Source organism: Heptranchias perlo, chromosome 33 (genome assembly GCF_035084215.1).
Source record: "Heptranchias perlo isolate sHepPer1 chromosome 33, sHepPer1.hap1, whole genome shotgun sequence".
NCBI classification, from domain to species: Eukaryota; Metazoa; Chordata; class Chondrichthyes; order Hexanchiformes; family Hexanchidae; genus Heptranchias; species Heptranchias perlo.
The window spans coordinates 29,806,531-29,830,160 of NC_090357.1; the positions used below are offsets into that span (position 1 = coordinate 29,806,531).

General features: G+C 46.4%; 1 protein-coding gene across 1 annotated transcript in view; it reads left to right on the top strand.

Moving 5' to 3' along the window:
* Nucleotides 1-7,180, top strand: part of LOC137301335 (G protein-activated inward rectifier potassium channel 4-like) — a 115,370-nt gene extending 108,190 nt beyond the window's left edge. Inside the window, exon 3 of the mRNA XM_067970781.1 lies at nt 5,907-7,180. Within this exon, the coding sequence (XP_067826882.1) occupies nt 5,907-6,313 (407 nt within the window). The 3' untranslated portion in view covers nt 6,314-7,180. The remainder of the gene's footprint in view (nt 1-5,906) is intronic.
* The last annotated feature ends 16,450 nt before the right edge of the window (nt 7,181-23,630 follow it).

Below are 23,630 nucleotides of genomic sequence, written 5' to 3' on the forward strand. Positions count from 1 at the left end.
TCCTTCTACTCCTTTCTCCCTCATGTACTTATTCAGCTTTCTCTTAAATGCATCTATGCTATTCACCTCAACTACTCCACGTGGTAGCGATTTCCACATTCTAACCACTCTCTGGGTAAAGAAGTTTCTCCTGATTTATTAGTAACTATCTTACATCAATGGCCCCTAATTTTGGTCTTCCCGACAAGTGGAAACAACATCTCTACGAGACAACAGTAGAGAAATAAGTCAGCTGAGAGACACATGGCAGGAATTTCTGTTTCCCTTCTCCGAGCCCCACCTGCCTGAATTGGGCAAAGTCCAAATACCCAAGAAAGGATATACTTGCCATAGAGGGAGTGCAACGAAGGTTCATCAGACTGATTCCTGGGATGGCGGAATTGTCGTATGAGGAGAGATTGAGTAGACTAGGCCTTATTCTCTAGAGTTTAGAAGAATGAGAGGGGATCTCATTGAAACATACAAAATTCTTACAGGGCTCGACAGGGTAGATGAAGGGAGGATGTTTCCCCTGGCTGGGGGGTCTAGATCCAGGGGTCACAGTCTCAGAATAAGGGGTCGGCCATTTAGGACTGAGATGAGGAGAAATTTATTCACTCAGAGGGTGGTGAATCTTTGGAATTCTCTACCCCAGGGGGCTGTGGAGGCTCAGTCATTGAGTACATTCAAAACAGAGATCGATAGATTTCTAGATACTAAAGGCATCAAGGGTTATGGGGATGGTGCAGGGAAATGGCATTGAGGTAGAAGATCAGCCATGATCTTGTTGAATGGCGGAGCAGGCTCGAGGGGCCGGATGGCCTACTCCTGCTCCTATTTCTTATGTTCCTATGCAACCAAAATGTGCTCGGCACCCATCTATATATGTGGGTCCAGGTCAACATAATGACCCCAACATCCCAGCCCCTTTCCCCCCTCCCCCCACCCTCAGCATAGGGACACCCTTGGAAAGACCTCACAAGCAAAAGTGGGGTCAGTACTGTCCCACTACTGCAGGTCTAAGAGGCCTGACCAAATGATAATAGCTGCCAGCTTCAGAGCCTCCTGGTTCCGATCCAATAACAGCAACAAGGAGTCCTCTTGCTCAACGGTTATTTGCTGGACCAGTTTTCCTTTTAAAAGCCATTTACCTTTTGGTGCCCTGCAGATGTTTCCTCCAGCCCCTTCTCAGACCCTCTAATCAGAGGGGGGTGGGTGTTACCATTGAGAGCCATCTACTGTGGCCACTGCTGTGTTTGGACCTCTGACAAGTACAGATCCAGAATAATGAAGCAGGAGGTGTGGTCACTCCTGCCTCATGGTATCATATTATAGAATCACAGAATCATACAGCACAGAGGGAGGCCATTCGGCCCATCGTGTCTGTGCTGGCTCTTTGAAAGAGCTATCCAAATAGTCCCACTCCCCTTCTCGTTCTCCATAGTCCTGTAGTTTTTTTCCTTTTCAAGTATTTATCCAATTCCCTCAAGAAAGTTATTATTGAATCTGCTCCCATCATCCTTTCAGGCAGCGCATTCGAGATCATAACAACTCACCCTGTAAAACAAATTCTCCTCATCTCCTCTTTTGCCAATATCTTAAATCGATGTCCTCTGGTTAGGAACATAGGAACAGGAGTTGGCCATTCAGCCCCTCAAGTCTGTTCTGCTATTCAATAAGATCATGGCTGATCTGTATCTTAACTCCATCTACCCGCCTTGGTTCTGCAACCCTTAATAACCTTACCTAACAAAAATCTATCAATCTCAGTTTTGAAATTTTCAATTGACCCCCAGCCTCAACAGCTTTTTGGGGGAGAGAGTTCCAGATTTCCACTCCCCTTTGTGTGAAGAAGTGCTTCCTGACATCACCCCTGAACGGCCGAGTTCTAATTTTAAGGTTATGCCCCCTTGTTCTGGACTCCCTCACCAGAGGAAATAGTTTCTCTCTATCAACCCTATCAATTCCTTTAATCATCTTAAATACCTCGAGGTAGAGTTTCCGCTTGTTACAGTTAGTTTTGCGTCGAAATTCCAGCGCAAAAGATCGGGGAACTTAAAACATAAGTGAGTTACACCCAAAACCAATTAGGTTTGTGTTTTCTGCGATCTTTTATGCTGATTCAAGTTTCAATTCGCCCGAAACAGGCCCCGCCCACAGAACTGGCCCTGGGTCGAAATTGCGAGATGATCCCCGATTGTGCTGGTTCGGGGGTCTCTTCAAATCACGTTCATTTCCTTCGGGGCACAGGCATTAGTCGGCACGTTTTAAAACAACTTCTTCCATATCAAAAAATATTTAATTTACTAAGAAGCTGATGAATGTACACCAATGAAACTGTTAAATGGCTCAGTGTATTTTTAAGTCGTTTTCAGTGATTTTATATCAGGTTTACTCACAGGTGGAGGACTGGGCACTCTTGTTAAAAATGTTCATTTTTGCAGATAAACCCATTTTCAGCTGTATTAATAAAACTGCACCAGGTTCCCACTCTCAAATAGTTTTTAATGGAAAGAAAAAAAAGAAACCATTACATTCCATTACACTGCCTGATTGCGAGGCTTCACAGCAGATGAATTTGTGATTATGCAAATAAATTTTAGCAGAAACATGAACTGTAACCTAACCAGTCCAGTTTCAAGCACATTTTGGGCACAATTTCCTGATTGTGCCCAAAGCAGAAACTCTACCTTCCCAAATAGATCATAGAATCTTCATGGAAGGAGGCCATTCGGCCCTCCGTGCCTGTGCTGGCTCTTTGAAAGAGCTGTCCAATTTAACCCCACACCCCAGCTTTTTCCCCATAACCCTGCAAATTAGTGCTCTTCACGTACATGTCCAATTGCCGTTTGAAAGTTCCGATGGAATCTGCTTCCACCACCCTTTCAGGGAGTGTGTTCCAGATCTTAACAGCCCTCTGTGTGGAAAAAATTCTCCTAATTTCCCATCTAGTTCTTTTGCCAATTATTTTAAATCTGTGTCCTCTGGTTACTGACCCACTGGCCAGTGGAAACAGTTTCTCCCTATTTGCTCTATCAAAACTCCTCATAATTTTGAACATCTCTATCAGGTCTCCCCTTAACCTTCTCTGCTCTAAGGAGAACAATCCCAGCTTCTCCAATCTCTCCACATAACTGAAGTCCCTCATCCCTGGTATCATCCTGGTAAACCTCTTCTCTACCCTCTCCAAGGCCTTGACATCCTTCCTAAAGTGTGGCACCCAGAATTGAACACAATACCCCAGCTGAGGCCTAACCAGTGATTTGTAAAGGTTTAGCATGACTTCCTTGTTTTTGTATTCAATGCCCCTATTTACAAAGCCAAGTATCCCATACACTTTCTTAACCGCCCTATCAACTTGCCCAGCCACCTTCAAAGATTTGTGAATATGCACCCCCAGGTCCCTCTGCTCTTGCACCCCACTCAATTTAGATTATACTGCCTCTCCATGTTGGTCCTCCCAAAGTGCATCACTTCTCACTTATCCACATTAAATTGCATCTGCCATGTTTCTGCTGATTTCACCAGTCTGTCTATATCCTCCTGAAGTCTGTTTCTATCCTGCTCACCATTTGCTACGTTGCCAAGTTTTGTATCATCCGCAACTTTGAAATTGTACCTCCCAAAACCAAATGCAGGTTATGACAAGACAAGCAACAGTCCTAATACCGATCCCTGGGGAACCCCAATGCATACTTCTCTCCAGTCAGAAAAACATCCGTTCACCACTACTCTCTGCCTCCTGTCCCTCAGCCAATTACGTACCCAAGTTACCACCGTCCCTTTAATCCCATGTGCTTCTATTTTTTGAATAAGTCTGTTATGTGGCACTTTATCAAATGCCTTTTGAAAGCCCATATATAGAACATCTACTGCACTATCTTCATCAACCCTCTCTGTTGAACACGTCTTAAGGTCATTCCTTAATCTTCTATACTCGTGGGAATACAAGCCTAGTCTATCCTCATAATTTAACCATTTTCGCCCTGGTATCACTCTGGTGAATCTGCGCTGCACCCCCTCAAAGGCCAATATATCCTTCCTGAAATGCGGCGCCCAGAACTGAACGTAGCACTCGAGATACTGTCTAACCAGAGCTTTACATAACTGTAGCATAACTTCTACCCCTTTGTATACTAGCCCCCTTGAGATGAAGGCTAACATTCCACGAGCATTTTTAATTATTTTTTGTACATCTCCACTAGTTTTTAGTGATTTCTGTACATGGACTCCTAAATCTCTCTACTTCTCCACAGTTCCCAGCTTCTCACCATTTAGAAAATACTCTGATCTATCTTACTTAGGTCCGTGGGAGGTGGTTCAGAGAAGGTTCACTTGGTTGATTGCGGGTATGGAAGGGTTGTCTTATGAGGAAAGATTGAACAGGTTGGGTCTACACTCATTGGAGTTTAGGAGAATGAGAGGAGACCTTATTGAAACATACAAGATTCTGAGGGGACTCGATAGGGTAGATGCTGAGAGGATGTTACCCCTCATGGGGGAATCTAAAACTAGGGGGCATAGTCTCAGAATAAGGGGTCACCCGTTTAAGACGGAAATGAGGAGGAATTTCTTCTCCCAGATGGTCGTGAATCTTTGGAATTCTTTACCCCAAAAAGCTGTAGAGGCCGAGTCATTGAATACATTCAAGGCTGAGTTAGACAAATTTTTGACCAGCAAGGGAGTCGAAAAAGGCAGGAAAGTGGAGTTGAGGTAAAAATCAGATCAGCCATGATCTCATTGAATGGCGGAGCAGGCTCGAGGGACCGAATGGCCTACTCCTGCTCCTATCTCTTATGGTCTTATAGTGAATTACCTTGCACTTCCCTACGTTGAACTCCATCTGCCACAGTTTTGCCCACTCACTTAATCTATCAATGTCCCTTTGCAACTTCCTGCTCCCACCTGCACTATTTACTGTGCCACCTAACTTACTGTTGTCAGCCAACTTAGATACACAGCTCTCTATTCCTTAATCTAAGTCATTGACAAATATAGTGAAAAGCTGAGGCCCCAGTACAGATCCCTGAGGGATACCACTAGTCACATCCTGCTAATTGAAGTACATACCCATTATCCCGACTCTCTGTCTCCTACCTCCCAATCAATTCCCTACCCATGTCAAAAGGTTGCCTCCAATTCCATGTGCTTCCATTTTTCCTAAAAGCCAATGATGTGCTTTTGTAGTAACTGTTGTTATGAACAATACCACCTGCACGTTCCCCTCCAAGTCACACATCATCCTGACTTGGAAATATTTCGCCGTTCCTTCATCGTCGCTGGGACAAAATCTTGGAGCTCCCTACCTTACAGCACTGTGGGAGAACCTTCACCACACGGACTGCAGTGGTTCAAGAAGGCGGCTCACCACCACCTTCTCAAGGGCAATTAGGGATGGGCAATAAATGCTGGCTTTGCCAGCGACACCCACATCCCATGAACGAATAAAAAACAATGTAGGAAATGCAACAGCCAAATTATACACAGCAAGCTCGCATAAACAACAATGTGATAATGAGCAGATAATCTGTTTTTTAGTGATGTTGGTTGAGGGCTAAGTATTAGCCAGGACACCAGGGAGAACTCCCCAGCTCTTCTTCAAAATAATGGCATGGGATCTTTCACCTGACAGGACAGACAGGGCCTCAGTTTAACATCTCATCTGAAAAACAGCACCTCCGACAGTGCAGCACTCCCTCATCACTGCACTGAAGTATCAGCCTGGATTTTGTGCTGAAGTCTCTGGAGTAGGATTTGAACCCCACAACTTCTGACCCCAAGGCGAGAGCGCGACCACTGGGCCACAGCTGAGTGTCGATATCTCCATATAGAGCATCTAAGGGGCAATACAGCCGACTCTCTTGTATATCAGGTACGAATGCTCCTTGTGTTGTGCACTCACCCTATCCAATGTACTTTCCCAACAGGAATGACCTGTCAGGCCAGAAGCTCGTACTCGGCCTCAGAGGTACTTTGGGGATATCGATTCAACCCAGTGTTAACTCTGGAGAAAGATTTCTATGAAGTGGATTATAACAGTTTCCATGAGACCTACGAAACAAACACCCCGGCCTGCAGCGCCAAAGAAGTGGCAGAGCTGCAGAGGGCAGGCCGGATCCTGTCTGAATTATCTTGCCCAAACCTCCACTGCAAGGATTTTGGGACGGAGATTGCGGACGACGACAACGCTGGCAAAGAAGGAGACCTCAACACAAACAGCACCGCTGCCAAAATGGAGGACCCAATACCCTTCTCCGCAACTGAAGACTCGGAATATTGCACAGGATTTTCAGCCAGGTTTATACAAGGACTTGAAGAAGCACAGAAACTCTAGGATATCCTGACTCCAGGGAGCTGTGGGACTCCTCCAGATCCTAGTATTCTGTACTGGCTGGCCAAACCGGTGATTAACAAATGGACTAAATGCAAGATATATATAGGAGACTCTCACCATTATACCCAACATATACAGTGTGGAGCAACCAGAATCAGGAAATGGGCTAGCAACATTTGTACATAAAGAATAAACATCACCATCCACTCTGCTCCTGCTTCATTATTACTGGGACACCTGTTGTACAATCCGCATAATTTGTCTTTGAGCCTGGGGATGCTTCAAGATACTTGGCACAATGTTTGGTCCTGAAGTGACAGTACTGAGCTATCAGAGCAGGCTGGTATTGGAGGCAGTGAGAGCCCTTCCAGATGGCTGGGCCCACTTTGTGCTGTCAGCAGTATCCCAGTCATTGATATGAGAATCTGCTCTTTGAACTAACGTGTTTTTTTTAAAACTTTTTTAAAACTCTGAAGGTGATGCACTCCAGTTTCCATCGAGTCGGAAAAAATGCTCTGAATTGGGGGTGTGGGTGAGCTGTGTTCGAGTACTGGTCTCTGGTTCTGCGGCCCCGTAAGCTGCCAATGGGACTGCGTTCCCTCTCTGGTGGAGTTTCTGCCAATCTTCACTCATGTGTCGGACACACCAACCCAGCCCTACGTGGAATGGCAGCTCTGTAAAACTGAACTCATACACACTGCGTATTGTACGTCTCAAAGTGAGGAGGGAGTCCACAGAAAGCTCTCTGGACATTTGATTTATCCACGAGATCAGTCCAATTGCCCCAAGCCCCCTTCATCTTTGCCCAGCCTGCTAACTTGTTTTGGCAGCTCAAAACCCAGATTGTACTACTCAATCCTTCTTTTCAAGAAATGGTAGATGGTTTGACTTTTGGAAATTGTTGGGGGGGTCGGAGGTCGTGATGGGGGGGGTGGGAGATTGTTATTGGGGGGGGGGTCGGAGATCATGGGGGGGTCAGAGATCATTGGGGGGAGGTCGGAGATCTTTGTGGGGAGGTCGGAGATCGTTGGGGGGGGGTCGAAGATTGTTGGGGGGGGGAGTCGAAATGGGGAGGGGGATTGCGGCAGGTAGGCTTGTTGAGCCGATGAAGCACTCCTGCTCCTCCAGGCCCACGAGTAGTCCAATAAAGGCACGTACCTGCTGACCCGGGCCTTCTCGCCTCCTCCCACGTGGTGTGAAGCAGAAGTCCCAGGAATCCCGGCCCCCAGGAGTTAAAAATAAAAAGCCTGTCAAAATGGTGTCCCGCAGCCTCCTTGAAAGCTTTCACTGACTGACCCGCCTCCTGGGAGCGGATTGGTCACCAGCCTCTCGACCCACCTCCATTAAAACCGGATTTTACTTTTTGATGATTTTTACCTTCCCACCCACCGGTTCGTGGGGTTAAAATTTACCCCCAGGTCTGTGGACCCTTTACTACAATCTCAGCGGTTGGTGATTGAGTGACCCAGCCAGACTATCACATCACAAAACTAGATGTTCAGACATTGAAGCTGATGAGTAGCAGGCTGGCAGCGTCTTGTGATTACTGCCCATTGCGAAATGCCAGGTTTCTAAAATATGTCTCAGGAGCCAGTTTCCACCTTCCTTTCCTTTCCTATCCTGTGGCCTTCTGCCTATGGCCTGGGATTCTGCGCCCCATTCTGGCCTGCCTGCCTGTGCTATGTTCTGCACCTTTCCCATTGAAAAACAAGAGAATGTAGTTGAGAGGTGAAGCAATCCAGCACTCGACAGTCTGTCACGGGGCTCAATTCAAACTATTCTTTCTCTCTGTCCCTATCTCTCTCTTTTCTCTCTGTCTCTGTCTCTTTCCCTGACGAGTGTTATCAATGTTTCTACAGATGGATGATTTCAGCCACTTCTGTTTCCCCTAATGTTCCATTGCATTCTCTGCCTTCCCTTTTATCTGGTGCCAGACAGGAATACCCCTCAACAACTTTCCATCTGATTCCCAAATGATTTGTCAGCTTGGCTCAGTTGGTAGTACTCTCACCTCTGAGGCGATGGTTGTGAGGTCAGACCCCACTCCAGGATTTGAGCATGTAATCTAGGCTGCCACTCAGTGCAGTACTGAAGGAGTGCTGCATTGGCCGAGGTGCCATTTTTCACATGAGGCATTAAACCGAGGGTTTTATCTGTCTGTTCTGGTGGGCATTATGGATCGCAAAGGAATTTTCAAAGAGGAGCAGGGAGTTTTCCTGATGTTCTGGCCACCATTCCTCCATCAAACAACACCACCAAAAACAGATTAGCTGGTTATTTATCTCATTGCTGTTTGAGGGACCTTGCTGTATGCTGCAGTTATCTACATAATAACAGTGACTACATTTTCCAAAGTAATTCATGGCAAGTGCTTTGAGATGTTTGTCTTTCTCAATGTGCTAAGAGTGTTTCCTTTATCTCAGAGTAGTCAAACTCACCACTCCTCTCTAGTGCTGGTGGAAGGAGCTTCCAATTAATCTACAATATTTGTCTGTAGCATCTATAGGCCTTTCTTCCATCCTGGAGGAAATTCCTCGCTTTCACTTGGCCTGATTGAAATTGGGACCTCTCAGAGCGCTACCAAGCAGAGGAGCCAGAGACGCAGGCCAGCATTCCACCTCTCTAGGGTACAAGGTGTTGGAGCATTCCTGAGTGTAGCCGTCAAGCAAGAAGAGACTGTTTGGGGACCGTGCCCCGGACAAACGGTAATGGGTGGCCAGTCCTGATGGGTGATGGACGGCCACCAGGTTCCACTCAGATGCTGCTTCTATTACTTACCTGATCGCAGCTGTCCTATTGGAGCACAGTAGATGAGGAAAATGTAAGCATCACTTATTGTTAAATTCAGAAGGGAGAGAGGTGATGGGATTTTACATAAATAAGGAAAGATTTGCATTTATATAGTGCCTTTCATGACTTCGGCACGTCCCAAAGCGTTTTACAGCAATGACCTTTCACCTCTGCCATCTGGGATTTGAACCTGAACTGCAGTTGATGGGATGAACGTATCATCTCTGATCAAGCTCTTTTTATGAAGTGAGATTATGTTGAGCAGTCTCTTATTTTTCAACTGAATGAAGCTGAACCTCTGCCCCCAGTTCATTAAAAACCTCGGACAGGTCCCTGGGAAACGCAGCAGCCAATGTGTACACAGCAAGGTCCCACAAACAACAATGAAATAAATGACCAGATCATCTGTTTTAGTGATGTTAGTTGAGGGATCAATATTGGCCAGGAAATGGAGAGAATTCCCCTTCTCTTCAAATAGTGCCGTGGGATCTTTTATGTCCACCTGAGAGGGCCTCATAAAGTATAGTAAGATTCGGATTACAAGGGTAGTTGAACAGAAATGAGGGAACTGCTTCTTTAGTGTGTTTTAAGCCACTTGTTTTAAACCAAAGTTGGACAAAGTTTCCTACTAGCTCTGTGCATATCAATCATGATTTGCATCTGAGAGAGGAATTATGGATTTATCCTTATTCATTCTTGGGATGTGGGCATTGCTGACAAGTTCGGCATTTATTGCCCATCCCTAATTGCCCTGAGAAGGTGGTGGTGGACTTTCCCCTTGAATGGCTGCAGTCCGTGTGGTGATAGAGCTCACACAATGGTGTAAGGTAGGGAATTCCTCCATCAACCATTGTGTGCAATCGAGCTCCAAAGTCAAATTCATGATAAAAGTAGCTTTCATATTGTTTATTCCTTCAGCCCTGTTATACCTGAAAATGGTATTTGAATTCAGGAGAATGAGGGGGTGGGTTTGATGTCTACAAAGGCACAACCCTCGTGGGATTTTTCTCTTCATTTTTTTTGTTCTCTCTCTTCCTCTCCTGAATAGTGTCAGCTAATGTCAACCAATGAGGGCTTCACAGGCACATTCTCTCCTTCCTCACCTTGATGTCCCATGTCTGTGCACTTTGCAGCCAGAGTCACTGGATGGTGATTAGGAGTGAGAACCCAGGGAGTTTTTAGAATCATAGAATGGTTACAGCACAGAAGAAGGCCGTTCGGCCCATCGAGCCCTCGCCAGCTCTTTGTAAGAGCAATCCAGTTAGTCCTATTACCTCGCTCTTTCCCCATAGCCTTGCAATTTTTTTCCCTTCAAGTATTTATCCAATTCCTTTAAGAAAGCCACAATTCAATCTGCTTCTACCACCCTTTCAGGCAGTGCATTCCAGATCATAACAACTCACTGTGCGAAAAAGTTTTTCCTCATGTCGCCTTTGGTTCTTATGCCATCATTTTAAATCTGTGTCCTCTGGTTCTCAACCCTTCCACCAATGGAAACAGTCTCTATTTACTTTATCTAAACCCTTCATGATTTTGAACACTTCTATCAAATCTCCTCTTAACCTTCTCTGTTCCAAGGAGAACAACCCCAGCTTCTCCAGTCTATCCACGTAACCGAAGTCCCTCATCCCTGGTACCAATCTGGTAAATCTTTTCTGCACCCTCTCCAAGGCTTTCACATCCTCCCTAAAGTACGGTGCTCAGAATTGGACACAATACTCCAGTTGTGGCCGAACCAGTGTTTTATAAAGTTCATCATAACTTCCTTGCTTTTGTACTCTATGCCTCTATTTACAAAGCCCAGGATCCGGTGTGCTTTTTTAAACCGCTTTCTCAACCTGTCCTGCCACCTTCAATGGTGTGCACATATACCCCCAGGTCTCTCTGTTCCTGCACCCCCTTTAAAATTGTACCATTTAGAATTATACCAAAATAAAATGAACAAGTTTTAAGGTTAATTAATTAGTAATTTTTGTGCGTCAATTTGTCAAACATTTTGAAAGCTACCATCTTCATTCTTTTGAGCATTTCCCTTGTTTGGGCCAATTGTAGCATCACGCCTGCCTCCCCAGTTAAGAACAGCGGACCCAATGCGGACAAGGAGTCAACCCAGGAACCTTCCTCCTCAGTACAGCTGTTTCCCCTTGAGTTGTGCATTTACCAATTATATTGGAGAGACTCAATGAGAGATGAATCTCACTGAGCACAGTTCAGAACCCCTCAGTGCTTCCAGTAAGGGCGTTGGGTTAGCAAAACATCAAATAACTTACTGGCGATATGCATTTTGCATTATATTACTACCAATTTGTGAGGAAACGGACATGATTTTTGTAAACATTCCCTGTGTTTACGCAAATGACGTATTTTCCAATTGCACTGAGCAACTTGCTAGATTTTTAGCCCGAATATTTCATCGCCATTCACCAGTGCTGTCCCACTGGATTTGGAGTAAGTGGGCAGGAATCAATGTGCTCCCCAGTGGCCTATAGTTGGACCCCATCCCACACGGAGTACTGGACAACATCAGCACTTGGTCAGGGGTAATGGTTAGGTGTTGTGCCCACCTGCTGAAAAATTGAATCCATCGCCCAGCTACCTTAGGCTGGCAATGGTCCTAAAATGTAAAAGAAGGTGTATAAAGTGTAAGTAGTCCTGCTAGCACTGTCCCAAGTAACCACACCCTCCCCAGTGGTTCCAATATATTCATCCACAAGGCCAATCTAGAAAATGCTGCTGAACATCGCCTTAGAAAAGCTGAAACACGGCCCGTGACCAGGGCCATTGTTGTTCGGTGGCTGACCACTTTCAATTCTGCTTTATTACACGGCATTCCAGCATTTTCACCAATGTCCAGGGATCACATTGCACAATCCAGACTCTTTTTCTGTGAAAAATTAAATGCCTTGGCCTATGACATGAAAACAAGTGGCTACACCGAGAGCGCAGTGGGACAGGAGCTTGTTGTAACTTAAGCTGCAGCTGTAATCATTATACCCAACATTGCACTGCAGGGAAAAACTAAAGTACACAAAGTGCATGTTTCACAGTGTTGAATCTAGAAGGTAACAGGGCATTTCTTTGGTGTATTTTGGCCTGTACGTTCAACCTTTGAATAAAGATATAATTTATTCTGTAAGGGTTTCAGATATTTTACATATTAAAATAAAGTAGTTGTTACAATTTACAATTGACTCTTGATTTATGTTCCATCAGGAGGTAGTACCCAGTGTGGTCTCACTCCGCCAATGGAAGGTGGAGTGAGGCCCCAAAGTGCCCATGTTTGAAACCCCCAGACCTCATCCCAAATTGTGGAGACGGGGCTCAATCAGCATAGTTGGGGTGGGGGACAGGTGCCTGTAAGGGGTATCGGTGCGGCCTGTCCCAATTCCACTTCACCAGGGGTACCCAGGTTTCCATCCACTGGATGAAGATTAAAGCATCAACTTCAAAGGGAGCCTGAAGATAATACATTGAAAACAATGGATTGGCTCCAATCAATTAACTTTACATGGATAAGCTCTGGAGCCTCAGGAGAACTCATGCCAGCTCTCGATGGTAGGCAGAGGAAGAAGAGTTTGAGGGCACATTTGATGTTACTGTCATTGGCAGTGCCAGCCATATGGTGATTGTCCAAACTTATGTATCCAAGTTTGCTGATGACACCAAATTAGGTGGGACAGTAAATAGATGGGAGCAGAAAGTGGCAAATGGATATTGATAGATTAAGTGAGTGGGCAAATGGAATTCAATGTGGGGAAATGTGAGGTCATCCACTTGGGACCTAAGAAAGATAGATCAGAATATTTTCTAACTGGCGAGAAGTTAGAAACTACGGAAGAGCGCAGAGATTTAAGAGTTCAAGTACAGAAATCACTAAAAGCTAGTGGACAGGTACAAAAATTAATTAAAAAGGCTAATGGAATGTTGGCCTTTATCTCAAGAGGACTGGAATACAAAGGAGTAGAAGTTATGTTACAGTTATATAAGTGGAAAAGCAAATTGCGATGAGGACACATCGGTCTGCAAAGGGATATTGACAGGTTAAGCAAATGGGCAAGAATTTGGCAGATGGAATATAATGTGGGAAAATGTGAAGTCATCCACTTTGGGAGGAAAAATAAAAAAGCAAAATATTATTTGAATGGAGAAATACTACAAAATGCTGCGGTACAGAGGGATCTGGGTGTCCTCGTACATGAAACATAAAAAGTCAACATACAGGTGCAGCAGGTAATCCGGAAGGCAAACGGAATATTGGCCTTTATTTCTAGGGGTGTGGAGTATGAAAGCAGGGAAGTCATGCTACAACTGTACAGGGTGCTGGTTAGACCACACCTGGAGTACTGCATACAGCTCTGGTGCCCTTATTTAAGGAAGGACATACTTGCATTGGAGGCAGTTCAGAGAAGGTTCACTAGGTTGATTCCGGGTATGGAAGGGTTGTCTTATGAGGAAAGATTGAACAGGTTGGGTCTATACTCATTGGAGTTTAGAAGAATGAGAGGAGATCTTATTAAAACATACAAGGTTCTGAGGGGACTCGATAGGGTAGATGTTGAGAGGATGTTACCCCTCATGGGGGGATCTAAAACTAGGGGACATAGTCTCAGAATAAGGGATTCCCGTTTAAGATGGAAATGAGGAGGAATTTCTTCTCCCAGATGGTCGTGAATCTTTGGAATTCTTTACCCCAAAAAGCTGTGGAGGCTGAGTCATTGAATACATTCAAGGATGAGTTAGACAAAATTTTCATCAGCAAGGGAGTCAAAGGATATGGGGAAAAGGCGGGAAAATGGAGTTGAGGTAAAAACCAGATCAGCCATGATCTCATTAAATGGCAGAGCAGGCTCGAGGGGCCGAATGGTCCACTCCTGCTCCTATCTCTTATGGTCTTATGGTCTTATAGTTATATAAAGCTCTGGTTAGATCCCATTTAGAATATTGTGTCCAGTTCTGGGCACTGCACCTCAGGAAGGATATATTGGCCTTGGAGGGGGTGCAGCCCAGATTCACCAGAATGAAGCCAGGGCTAATTGGGTTAAATTATGAGGCCAGGTTGCATAGACTGGGCTTGTATTCCCTAGAGTAAAGAAGATTAAGGGCTGATCTAATGGAGGTGTTTAAGATGATTAAAGGAGTGGATAGGGTAGATAAAGAGAAACTATTTCCTCTGGTGGGGGAGTCCAAAATAAGGGGCATAATCTTAAATTTAGAGCTAGGCCGTTCAGGGGTGATGTCAGAAAGCACTTCTTCACACAAAGGGGAGTGGAAATCTGGAACTCTCTCCTCCAAAAAGCTTTTGAGGCTGGGGGTCAATTGAAAATTTCAAAACTGAGGTTGATAGATATTTGTTAGGCGAGGGTATTAAGGGTTACGGAACCAAGGCGGGTAGATGGAGTTAAGATACAGATCAGCCCTGATCTAATTGAATGGTGGAACAAGCTCAAGGGGCTGAATGGCCTACTCCTGTTACTATGTTCCTATGTACAGCTCTGCTTGTGGCAGTCTGCTGACCGAAAACCTGTGAAGCCAGTTTGGCATGGTCATTGCCAGATCTGTGTCTACTATAAGTCTGGGTCTTGCCTTAGCTCTCCTCTTAGGTACAGTGGTGTTAGTCACTCCTGTAAGCGTCTGAATATCTTATGCTTAAGGGTGTGCCTGGACTGCCCAATATGTAACTATACAATGGAATGACCCCAGAGGGGTAACAATAAGACCCCTTCTGATCTGAACTGGATATTCATGTCCTTTGTATATGCTGCCATGTGCACCTTTGCAATCTTTTCAAAGGCAGATCTAGAAAATTGTTAAGCTGCTTTATTTCACCATAAGTGAATAAACAGAGCAACAATTATGACAAAATTCCCTTGGTTCAATATGTACGAATTTGAATTCATGTAATAATACAAAATAATACACTTGTTACGCTTCCCCACATCAGTGGGTTGTCTTGCTTGTCTCAACCAAATAAATTCTGACTGGCCTCCTGCAGCCTAATATTTTGTTCTTGATGAAAGTTTACCCCGATAGCTTTCAGGCTTCCGTTCACAATCGAGTGAAGAGCCTATTTCAGACAAAGCTTGCCGGCCACCTGGGACCAGAGACCTCCCAATACAATGGGTGTGAAGTAACACTGGGAGACGAGCAGAACTCTCAGAAAATGGTCAAAAATGTAAAAGCCCGTGGGATCCAAGGGAAAGTGGTTAGTTGGATCCAAAATTGGCCCAGTGGTAGGAAGCAAAGGGTAATGGTCGATGGGTGTTTTTGAGACTGGAAGGCTGTTTCCAGTGGGGTTCCCCAGGGCTCAGTACTGGGTCCCTTGCTTTTTGTGGCATATATTAATGATTTGGATTTGAATGTGGGTGGCATGATCAAGAAGTTTGCAGATGATACAGAAATGGCCATGTGGTTGATAATGAGGAGGAAAGCTGTGGACTGCAGGAAGATATCAATGGACTGGTCAGGTGGGCAGAAAAGTGGCAAATGGAATTCAATCCAGAGAAGTGTGAGGTAATGCATTTGGGGAGGGCAAACAAGGCAAGGGAATACACAATAAATGGGAAGATAATGAGAGGTGTAGAGGAACTAAGGGACCTTGGAGTGCATGTCCACAGATCCCTGAAGGTAGCAGGACATATAGATAAGGTGGTTAAGAAGGCATACGGGATACTTTCCTTTATTAGCCAAGGCACAGGATATAAGAACAGGGAGATTATGCTAGAACTGTATAAAACACTAGTTAGGCCACAGCTTGCGTACTGCATACAGTTCTGGTCATCACATTACAGGAAAGATGTGATTGCACTAGAGAGGGTACAGAGGAGATTTACGAGGATGTTGCCAGGACTGGAGAATTTTAGCTATGAGAAAAAATTGGATCGGCTGGTGTTGTTATAGAGTCATAGAGTTATACAGCACGGATAGAGGCCCTTCGGCCCATCGGGTCCGCGCCGGCCATCAAGCCCAGTCTAATCTAATCCCATATTCCAGCATTTGGTCCGTAGCCTTGTATGCTATGGCATTTCAAGTGCTCATCCAAATGCTTCTTGAGTGTTGTGAGGGTTCCTGCCTCCACAACCCTCTCAGGCAGTGAGTTCCAGACTCCAACCACCCTCTGGGTGAAAAAGTTCTTTCTCAAATCCCCTCTAAACCTCCCGCCTTTTACCTTGAATCTATGCCCCCTGGTTATAGAACCCTCAATGAAGGGAAAAAGCTCCTTAGTATCCATCCTATCTGTGCCCCTCATAATTTTGTACACCTCAATCATGTCCCCCCTCAGCCTCCTCTGCTCCAAGGAAAACAAACCCAATCTTCCCAGTCTCTCTTCATAGCTGAAGCGCTCCAGCCCTGGTAACATCCTGGTGAATCTCCTCTGCACCCTCTCCAAAGCGATCACATCCTTCCTGTAGTGCGGCGACCAGAACTGCACACAATACTCCAGCTGTGGCCTAACCAGTGTTTTATACAGCTCCATCATAACCTCCTTGCTCTTATATTCTATGCCTCAGCTAATAAAGGCAAGTATCCCATATGCCTTCTTTACCACCTTATCTACCTGTTCCGCCGCCTTCAGGGATCTGTGAACTTGCACACCAAGATCCCTCTGACCCTCTGTCTTGCCTAGGGTCTTCCCATTCATTGCGTATTCCCTTGCCTTGTTAGTCCCTCCAAAGTGCATCACCTCACACTTTTCCGGGTTAAATTCCATTTGCCACTGTTCCGCCCATCTGACCAACCCATCTATATTGTCCTGCAGACTGAGGCTATCCTCCTCGCTATTTACCACCCTACCAATTTTTGTATCATCAGCGAACTTACTGATCATACCTTTTACATTCATATCCAAGTCGTTAATGTAGACCACAAACAGCAAGGGCCCCAGCACAGATCCCTGTGGTACCCCACTGGCCACGGGCTTCCAGTCACAAAAACAACCTTCGACCATCACCCTCTGCCTTCTGCCACTAAGCCAGTTTTGTATCCAAAGTGCCAAGGCACCCTGGATTCCATGGGCTCGTACCTTCTTGACCAGTCTCCTGTGCGGGACTTTATCGAAGGCCTTACTGAAATCCATGTATACCACATCCACTGCGTTACCCTCATCCACACGCCTAGTCACCCCCTCAAAAAATTCAATCAAATTAGTCAGACATGATCTTCCCTTGACAAAGCCATGTTGACTATCCCTGATTAATCCTTGCTTCTCCAAGTGGAGACTAATTTTGTCCTTCAGAATTTTTTCCAATAATTTTCCTACCACTGATGTTAGGCTCACTGGCCTGTAGTTCCCCGGTTTTTCCCTACTCCCCTTCTTGAATAATGGTACTACATTAGCGGTTCTCCAGTCCTCTGGCACATCCCCTGTGGCCAGAGAGGTTCTGAATATATGTGTCAGAGCCCCCGCAATATCCTCCTTTGCCTCAAAGAATAGCCTGGGATACATTTCGTCCGGGCCTGGGGATTTATCCATTTTTAGGCCTGCTAAAACCGCCAATACCTCCTCCCGCTCGATGTTAATATGTTCGAGTATATCACAGTCCCCCTGTCATATTTCTATGTCTACGTCGTCCTTCTCCATAGTGAAAACAGATGCAAAAAATTCATTTAGAACCCCTCCTACATCTGCCGGCTCCACACACAGATTGCCATTTTTGTCCCTAATGGGCCCTATTTTTTCCCTAGTCATCCTCTTACCCTTAATATACTTATAAAACATCTTAGGATTTTCCTTTATTTTGCTCGCCAGTGTTTTTTCATGGCCCCTCCTTGATCTCCTAATTTCCTTTTTAAGTATCCCCCTGCACTTTTTGTACTCCTCTAGGGCTTCCTCCGTCCTTAGCCTTTTGTATCTGCCAAAAGCCCTCCTTTTTTTCCTAATCCATTCTCGTATATCCCCTGACATCCAAGGTTCCCTGGAGTTCTTGGAACCACCCTTGACCTTTACTGGAACATGTTGCCATTGTATGGTCTCAATCTCCCTTCTGAAAGACTCCCATTGCTCCGATGCGGATTTTCCTACAAGCAGCTGATCCCAGTCCATTTTGGCCAGATCCTGCCTTATCCTATTAAAATCGGCCTTCCCCCAATTTAGAACCTTTATTTCCGGCCCCTCCCTGTCCTTTTCCATGACCACCTTAAATCTCACCGAATTATGGTCACTGTCACCAAAGTGCTCACCTACTAGCACTTCTTCCACTTGGCCGGCCACATTCCCTAGAATTAGGTCCAGTACCGCCCCCTCTCTTGTAGGACTTTCTACATGCTGGCTCAAAAAGCTCTCCTGGATGCACGTTAAGAATTTTGTACCCTCTAAGCCTTTTACACTCTGAGTATCCCAGTTAATATTGGGGAAGTTGAAATCCCCCACTAATATTACCCTATTATTTGCACAATTTTCTGAGATTTGCCTACATATCTGTTCCTCTGTCTCCCCCTGACTGTTTGGGGGTCTATAGTACACTCCCATCAAAGTGCTTGCCCCCTTTTTGTTTTTAAGCTCCACCCATATGGCCTCATTAGAGGAACCTGCTAATATATCATCCCTCCTTATGGCAGTAATTGATTCTTTAATTAATATTGCGGACCCCCCCTCCTCTTATACCTCCCCCTCTGTCTCGCCTGAAGATTCTGTACCCCGGAATATTGAGCTGCCAGTCTTGCCCCTCCCTCAACCATGTCTCTGTGACAGCAACAATATCATACTCCCATGTGTTTATCAACACCTTCAGTTCATCCACCTTATTCGCAAGACTCCTTGCATTAAAATAGATGCCATCCAGCCTTGCTCTGACATATTTGCGCTGTCTTCCAAGCTGACTTGTTTTTTTCTCTATATTTGGCTGCACATCACCCCCTAATGTAGCTCCACTCTGTATCCCATCCCCCTGCCAAGTTAGTTTAAACCCCCCCCAACAGTGCTAGCAAACCTCCCCGCAAGGATATTTGTCCCGCTCTGGTTCAGGTGCAACCCGTCCGACTTGTACAAGTCCCACCTTCCCCAGAAGCAGGCCCAGTGATCCAGGAAACTGAAACCCTCCCTCCTGCACCAACTCTTTAGCCACGCATTCATCTGTTCTATCCTCCTATTTCTATACTCACTAGCCCGTGGCACTGGGAGTAATCCAGAGATTACAACCTTTGAGGTCCTGCTCTTTAATCTGCTACCTCGATCCCTAAATTCTTGATGCAGGACCTCATCTCCCTTCCTACCTATGTCGTTGGTCCCAATGTGGACCACGACCTCTGCCTGCTCACCCTCCCCCTTGAGAATGCCCTGTAGCCGCTCAGTGACATCCATGACCCTGGCACCAGGGAGGCAACAAACCATCCTGGAGTCACGTTTACGGCCACAGAAATGCCTGTCTGTTCCCCTTACGATAGAATCCCCTACCACTATAGCTCTTCCACTCTTTTTCCTCCCAGCCTGTGCAGCAGAGCTACCCCTGGTGCCAGGAAGTTGGCTGCTGCTGCCTTCCCCTGATAAGTCATCCCCCTCAACAATATCCAAAGCGGTATATTTGTTTGAGAGGGGGACGGCCACAGGGGACCCCTGCACTGCCTGCCTGCTCCTCTTACTCTGCCTGGAGGTCACCCACTTACTTCCTGCCTTTACAACCTTTACCTGCGGTGTGACCATCTCACTAAACGTGCTATCCATGACGTTTTCAGCATCGCGAATGCTCCATAATGAATCCATCCGCAGCTCCAGTGCCGCAATGCGGTTTGTCAGTAGCTGCAGCTGGATACATTTCCCGCACACCTGGTCGTCAGGGACACCGGAAGGGTCCCTGATTTCCCACATAGAGCAGGAAGAGCATAACACGGGGCCGGGCTGTCCTGACATGACTTATCCTTTAACTAATTAATTCCAATTAAATGAATCCCACCAATTTCACTTCAATTAAAAGGTATACTCAAGGGCCCTTGCTGAACAGCAGTCCCCCACTACACAACAGAGACCCTAGAATCCACAAACTCTAACCTTAGACAAATTCAGCAGGAAAATACTCACCAACCAATCACTTACCTCTTCCTTGGTGACGTCCCACTTTGGATTACTTTTTGCTTCTTATTTATCTTAGGTCCAGGAGTTAAGTCCCTGAAAACAAAATATAAAAACAAACCTACCCTTTAAATTCCCTCTACCCCCCAAAAGGTTAGAGGAGGTGGGAGGGTGGGAGACACTACTAGTGTAGTGTCTCGGGTTTAGCAACCGCTCCACCTATATACGGGTACCAATGAATTGGCCCCGCCGCCTGCCTTTGAAAAAGCCGCGAAGCTCCTTCCCCGCTGGGGAAAAAGACTCACGTAGGTGAGTTTAATTACTCACCTCAGGCCTCCGCTGCTCCCTTTATCGACTCGCCAATCACCTACCCGCTGTCCTGTGACGTCAATCCTTGATTTTTTCACCGATTGCCTCTCTGCGGGTAGGCCCTCGAGCCTGGGCCTTTAGTAGTCTCCGAGTCCCGCGCTCTCTCCTCGGTCCGCTCCCGCCTGTAGCTCCGCTCCGAGTGCGGGTAGGCCCTTGAGCCTGGGCCTTTAGTAGTCTCCGAGTCCCGGAACAAAGGAGGCTGAGGGGTGATTTAATTGAGGTGTATAAAATTATGACAGGACTAGATAGAGTGGATAGGGAGGACCTATTTCCCTTAGCAGAGGGGTCAATAACCAGGGGGCATAGATTTAAAGTAATTGGTAGAAGGATTAGAGGGGAGCTGAGGAGAATTTTTTTCACTCAGAGGGTGGTGGGGTCTGGAACTCACTGCCTGAAAGGGTGGGAGAGGCAGAAACCCTCCACCAATTTAAAAAGTACCTGGATGTGCATTTGAAGTACTGTAACCCACAGGGCTACGGACCAAATGTTGGAAAGTGGGATTAAGCTGGATGGCTCTTTTTCAGCCGGCATGGACACGATGGGCTGAATGGCCTCCTTCTGTGCGATAACATTCAAAGATTCTATGATCCTAGGAAACTGCCGGATCTCCACATTTCCTGTGGTTTACGATTTGCTTTGTAAAGGATGGAACTCTGCCCAGCCCTTAAAAGGCAAATGACGACGAGGGGATGGAGGCAGGGTCGGAGGCTCCCGATGCCAGAGTTCCCATTCACTACAGTCAGATAGAGACCCGGTGGACGGCAGTATGTGCAGTGAGGTGAGGGGTACCGGTCTCCACACAGGTGAGGGGTACCAGTCTCCGCACAGGTGAGGGGCACCGGTGTCCGCACGGGCGAGGGGCACGGGTGAGGGGTACCGGTCTCCACACAGGTGAGGGGTACCAGTCTCCACACAGGTGAGGGGCACCGGTCTCTGCACAGGTGAGGGGTACCGGTCTCCACACTAGTGAGTGATACCGGTCTCTGCACAGGTGAGGGGTACCGGTCTCCGCACAGATGAGTGCGGACCCCACCAGTGCAGTCCAAACCAGGAAGCATAGGAACAGGAGTAGGCCATTCAGCCCCTCGATCCTGTTCTGCTATTCAATTAGATCATGGCTGATCTGTATCTTAACTCCATTTATCCGTCATGGTTCCATATCCCTTAATACCCTCGCCTAACAAAAATCTATCAATCTCAGTTTTGAAATTTTCAATTGACCCCCAGCCTCAATAGCTTTCTGGGGGAGAGATTTCCAAATTTCCACTCCCCTTTGTGTGAAGAAGTGCTTCCTGACATCAACCCAGAACGGCCTAGCTCTAATTTTAAGCTTGTGCCTCCTTGTTCTGGATTCCCTGTAAGCAGCCAGGACAAACCTTAGGGAATTGCTCAGGGGGCCCAAGCGGAACATGGCTGGGGTCGGGGGGCATGAGCAACTCCCACCTCCCAACCTCAGTCAGGTGCTGGAGTTTCTGGCAAGTAAGGCAGGCAGGCATCGTAAATGTACCCATAGTGGCATTGGCGCCCACCTGCCCAATACTAATTAGGTGCCGCCCCACAAACCCCCAGGTGGGGTCAGCGCTGGAGGATTGCATGCCGAGGAATTTGATCTCCTTAATCTCTGGGTCCATGCATTCTACGCATGCTGCCAGGGCACGTGGGCAGTTAAAATCGCCCAGGTTAGTTATCCACTGGAAAGCTGCAGGATCCCACCGCCCCTGATTTTAATCTGCTCCCCGAAGCAGGCAGCAAGTTACACGCATCCAAAGCCGACAGGGCCCTTCTTTACTCACGCATGCAGCGTCCCCATGAAACCATGATCTCCCTGGCCTCAACTGTAAGTTTAGTTCAGGCCTGGTGGCTATCAGACTGAACCAGGTCAGATCAGCCCCAGGAGAGGCCATAAAATGGTCAACTCGTTTCATTCCTTTGTGGGTCAGGAGAATCAGGAGTGTTCCTCCGGCCCGTGGGGCCCCCACACGGATAGCTTGGGCCTCGCCAACCCTGGATTTCCCCCTCCATCCCAAAACTGACTATCCTTCCATGGTCTGGCCGCAACTTGATCATTTCCTTTAATCTTTTCCATTATATAATTCTCCCATTTTTCCTGCTAAAGGCAGACTAATTATTTCCTCTGTGATTCACTACAGCTCCCAGGTGGGATTAACATTTTTTGCATTTACTTTAAGAAATTGCTTTCATCTCTTGATAACTCCATCCAGAGAAATAATTACACAGCAGGAGACCAGTCATGTGACATCTTAACGTTCATGACCCAGGAAAAATACCAACAGCGGCCGGCCGAAATTGTAATTAACAGTCGGGCATTGCCGTATAAATTCTTCATGATGCCTTCACTCCCCGCTGTCCCACCAGTCCGGTGTCACTGGGGGAGGATTCCCTGTGTCGCTGTGCGAGGCTAAATCAGAAACCTCTTTGGAAAGAACAGGGTTCCAATTTCAATGCAGTTGGCTCGTATCAGACATCTTCCACCTCTGCAGCTGAATGGAGAAGTCTGTCCTCTCCAAAGAAAGAAAGACTTGCATTTATATAGCGCCTTTCACAACCTCAAAGCACTTTACAGCCAATTAACTACTTTTGAAGTGTAGCCGCTGTTGTAATGTAGAAAACAGGGCAGCCAATTTGCGCACAGCAAGATCCCACAAACAGCAATGTGATAATGACCAGATAATCTGTTTTAGTGATTTTGGTTGAGGGGTGAGTATTGGCCAGGACACCGGGGAGAACTCCCCTGCTCGTCTTCGAATAGTGCCATGGGATCTATTACTTCCACCTGAGAGGGCAGACGGGGCCTCAGTTTAACATCTCATCTACTCATCCAAAAGACAGCATCTCCGACTCTCCCTCAGCACTGCACTGAGAGTGTCAGCCTAGATTCTTGTGCTCTCTCTGGAGTGGGACTTGAACCCACGATCTTCTGACTCAGAGGCAGGAGTTACCGACTGAGCCACAGCTGACACCTGGGAGTGTATTGTTCACTCGGAGCCCGGTATCTTGCTCGGCCGCAGATATTCACAGGGGGAACCCGGAAACGAATTGAATACATCACAATCTGCGATCGCAACTCAATCGAAGGTTAGTATTTGTACTTCTGGTTTCCCACGCTCCGAGCAGACGGATTGACAGGCTGGCTGC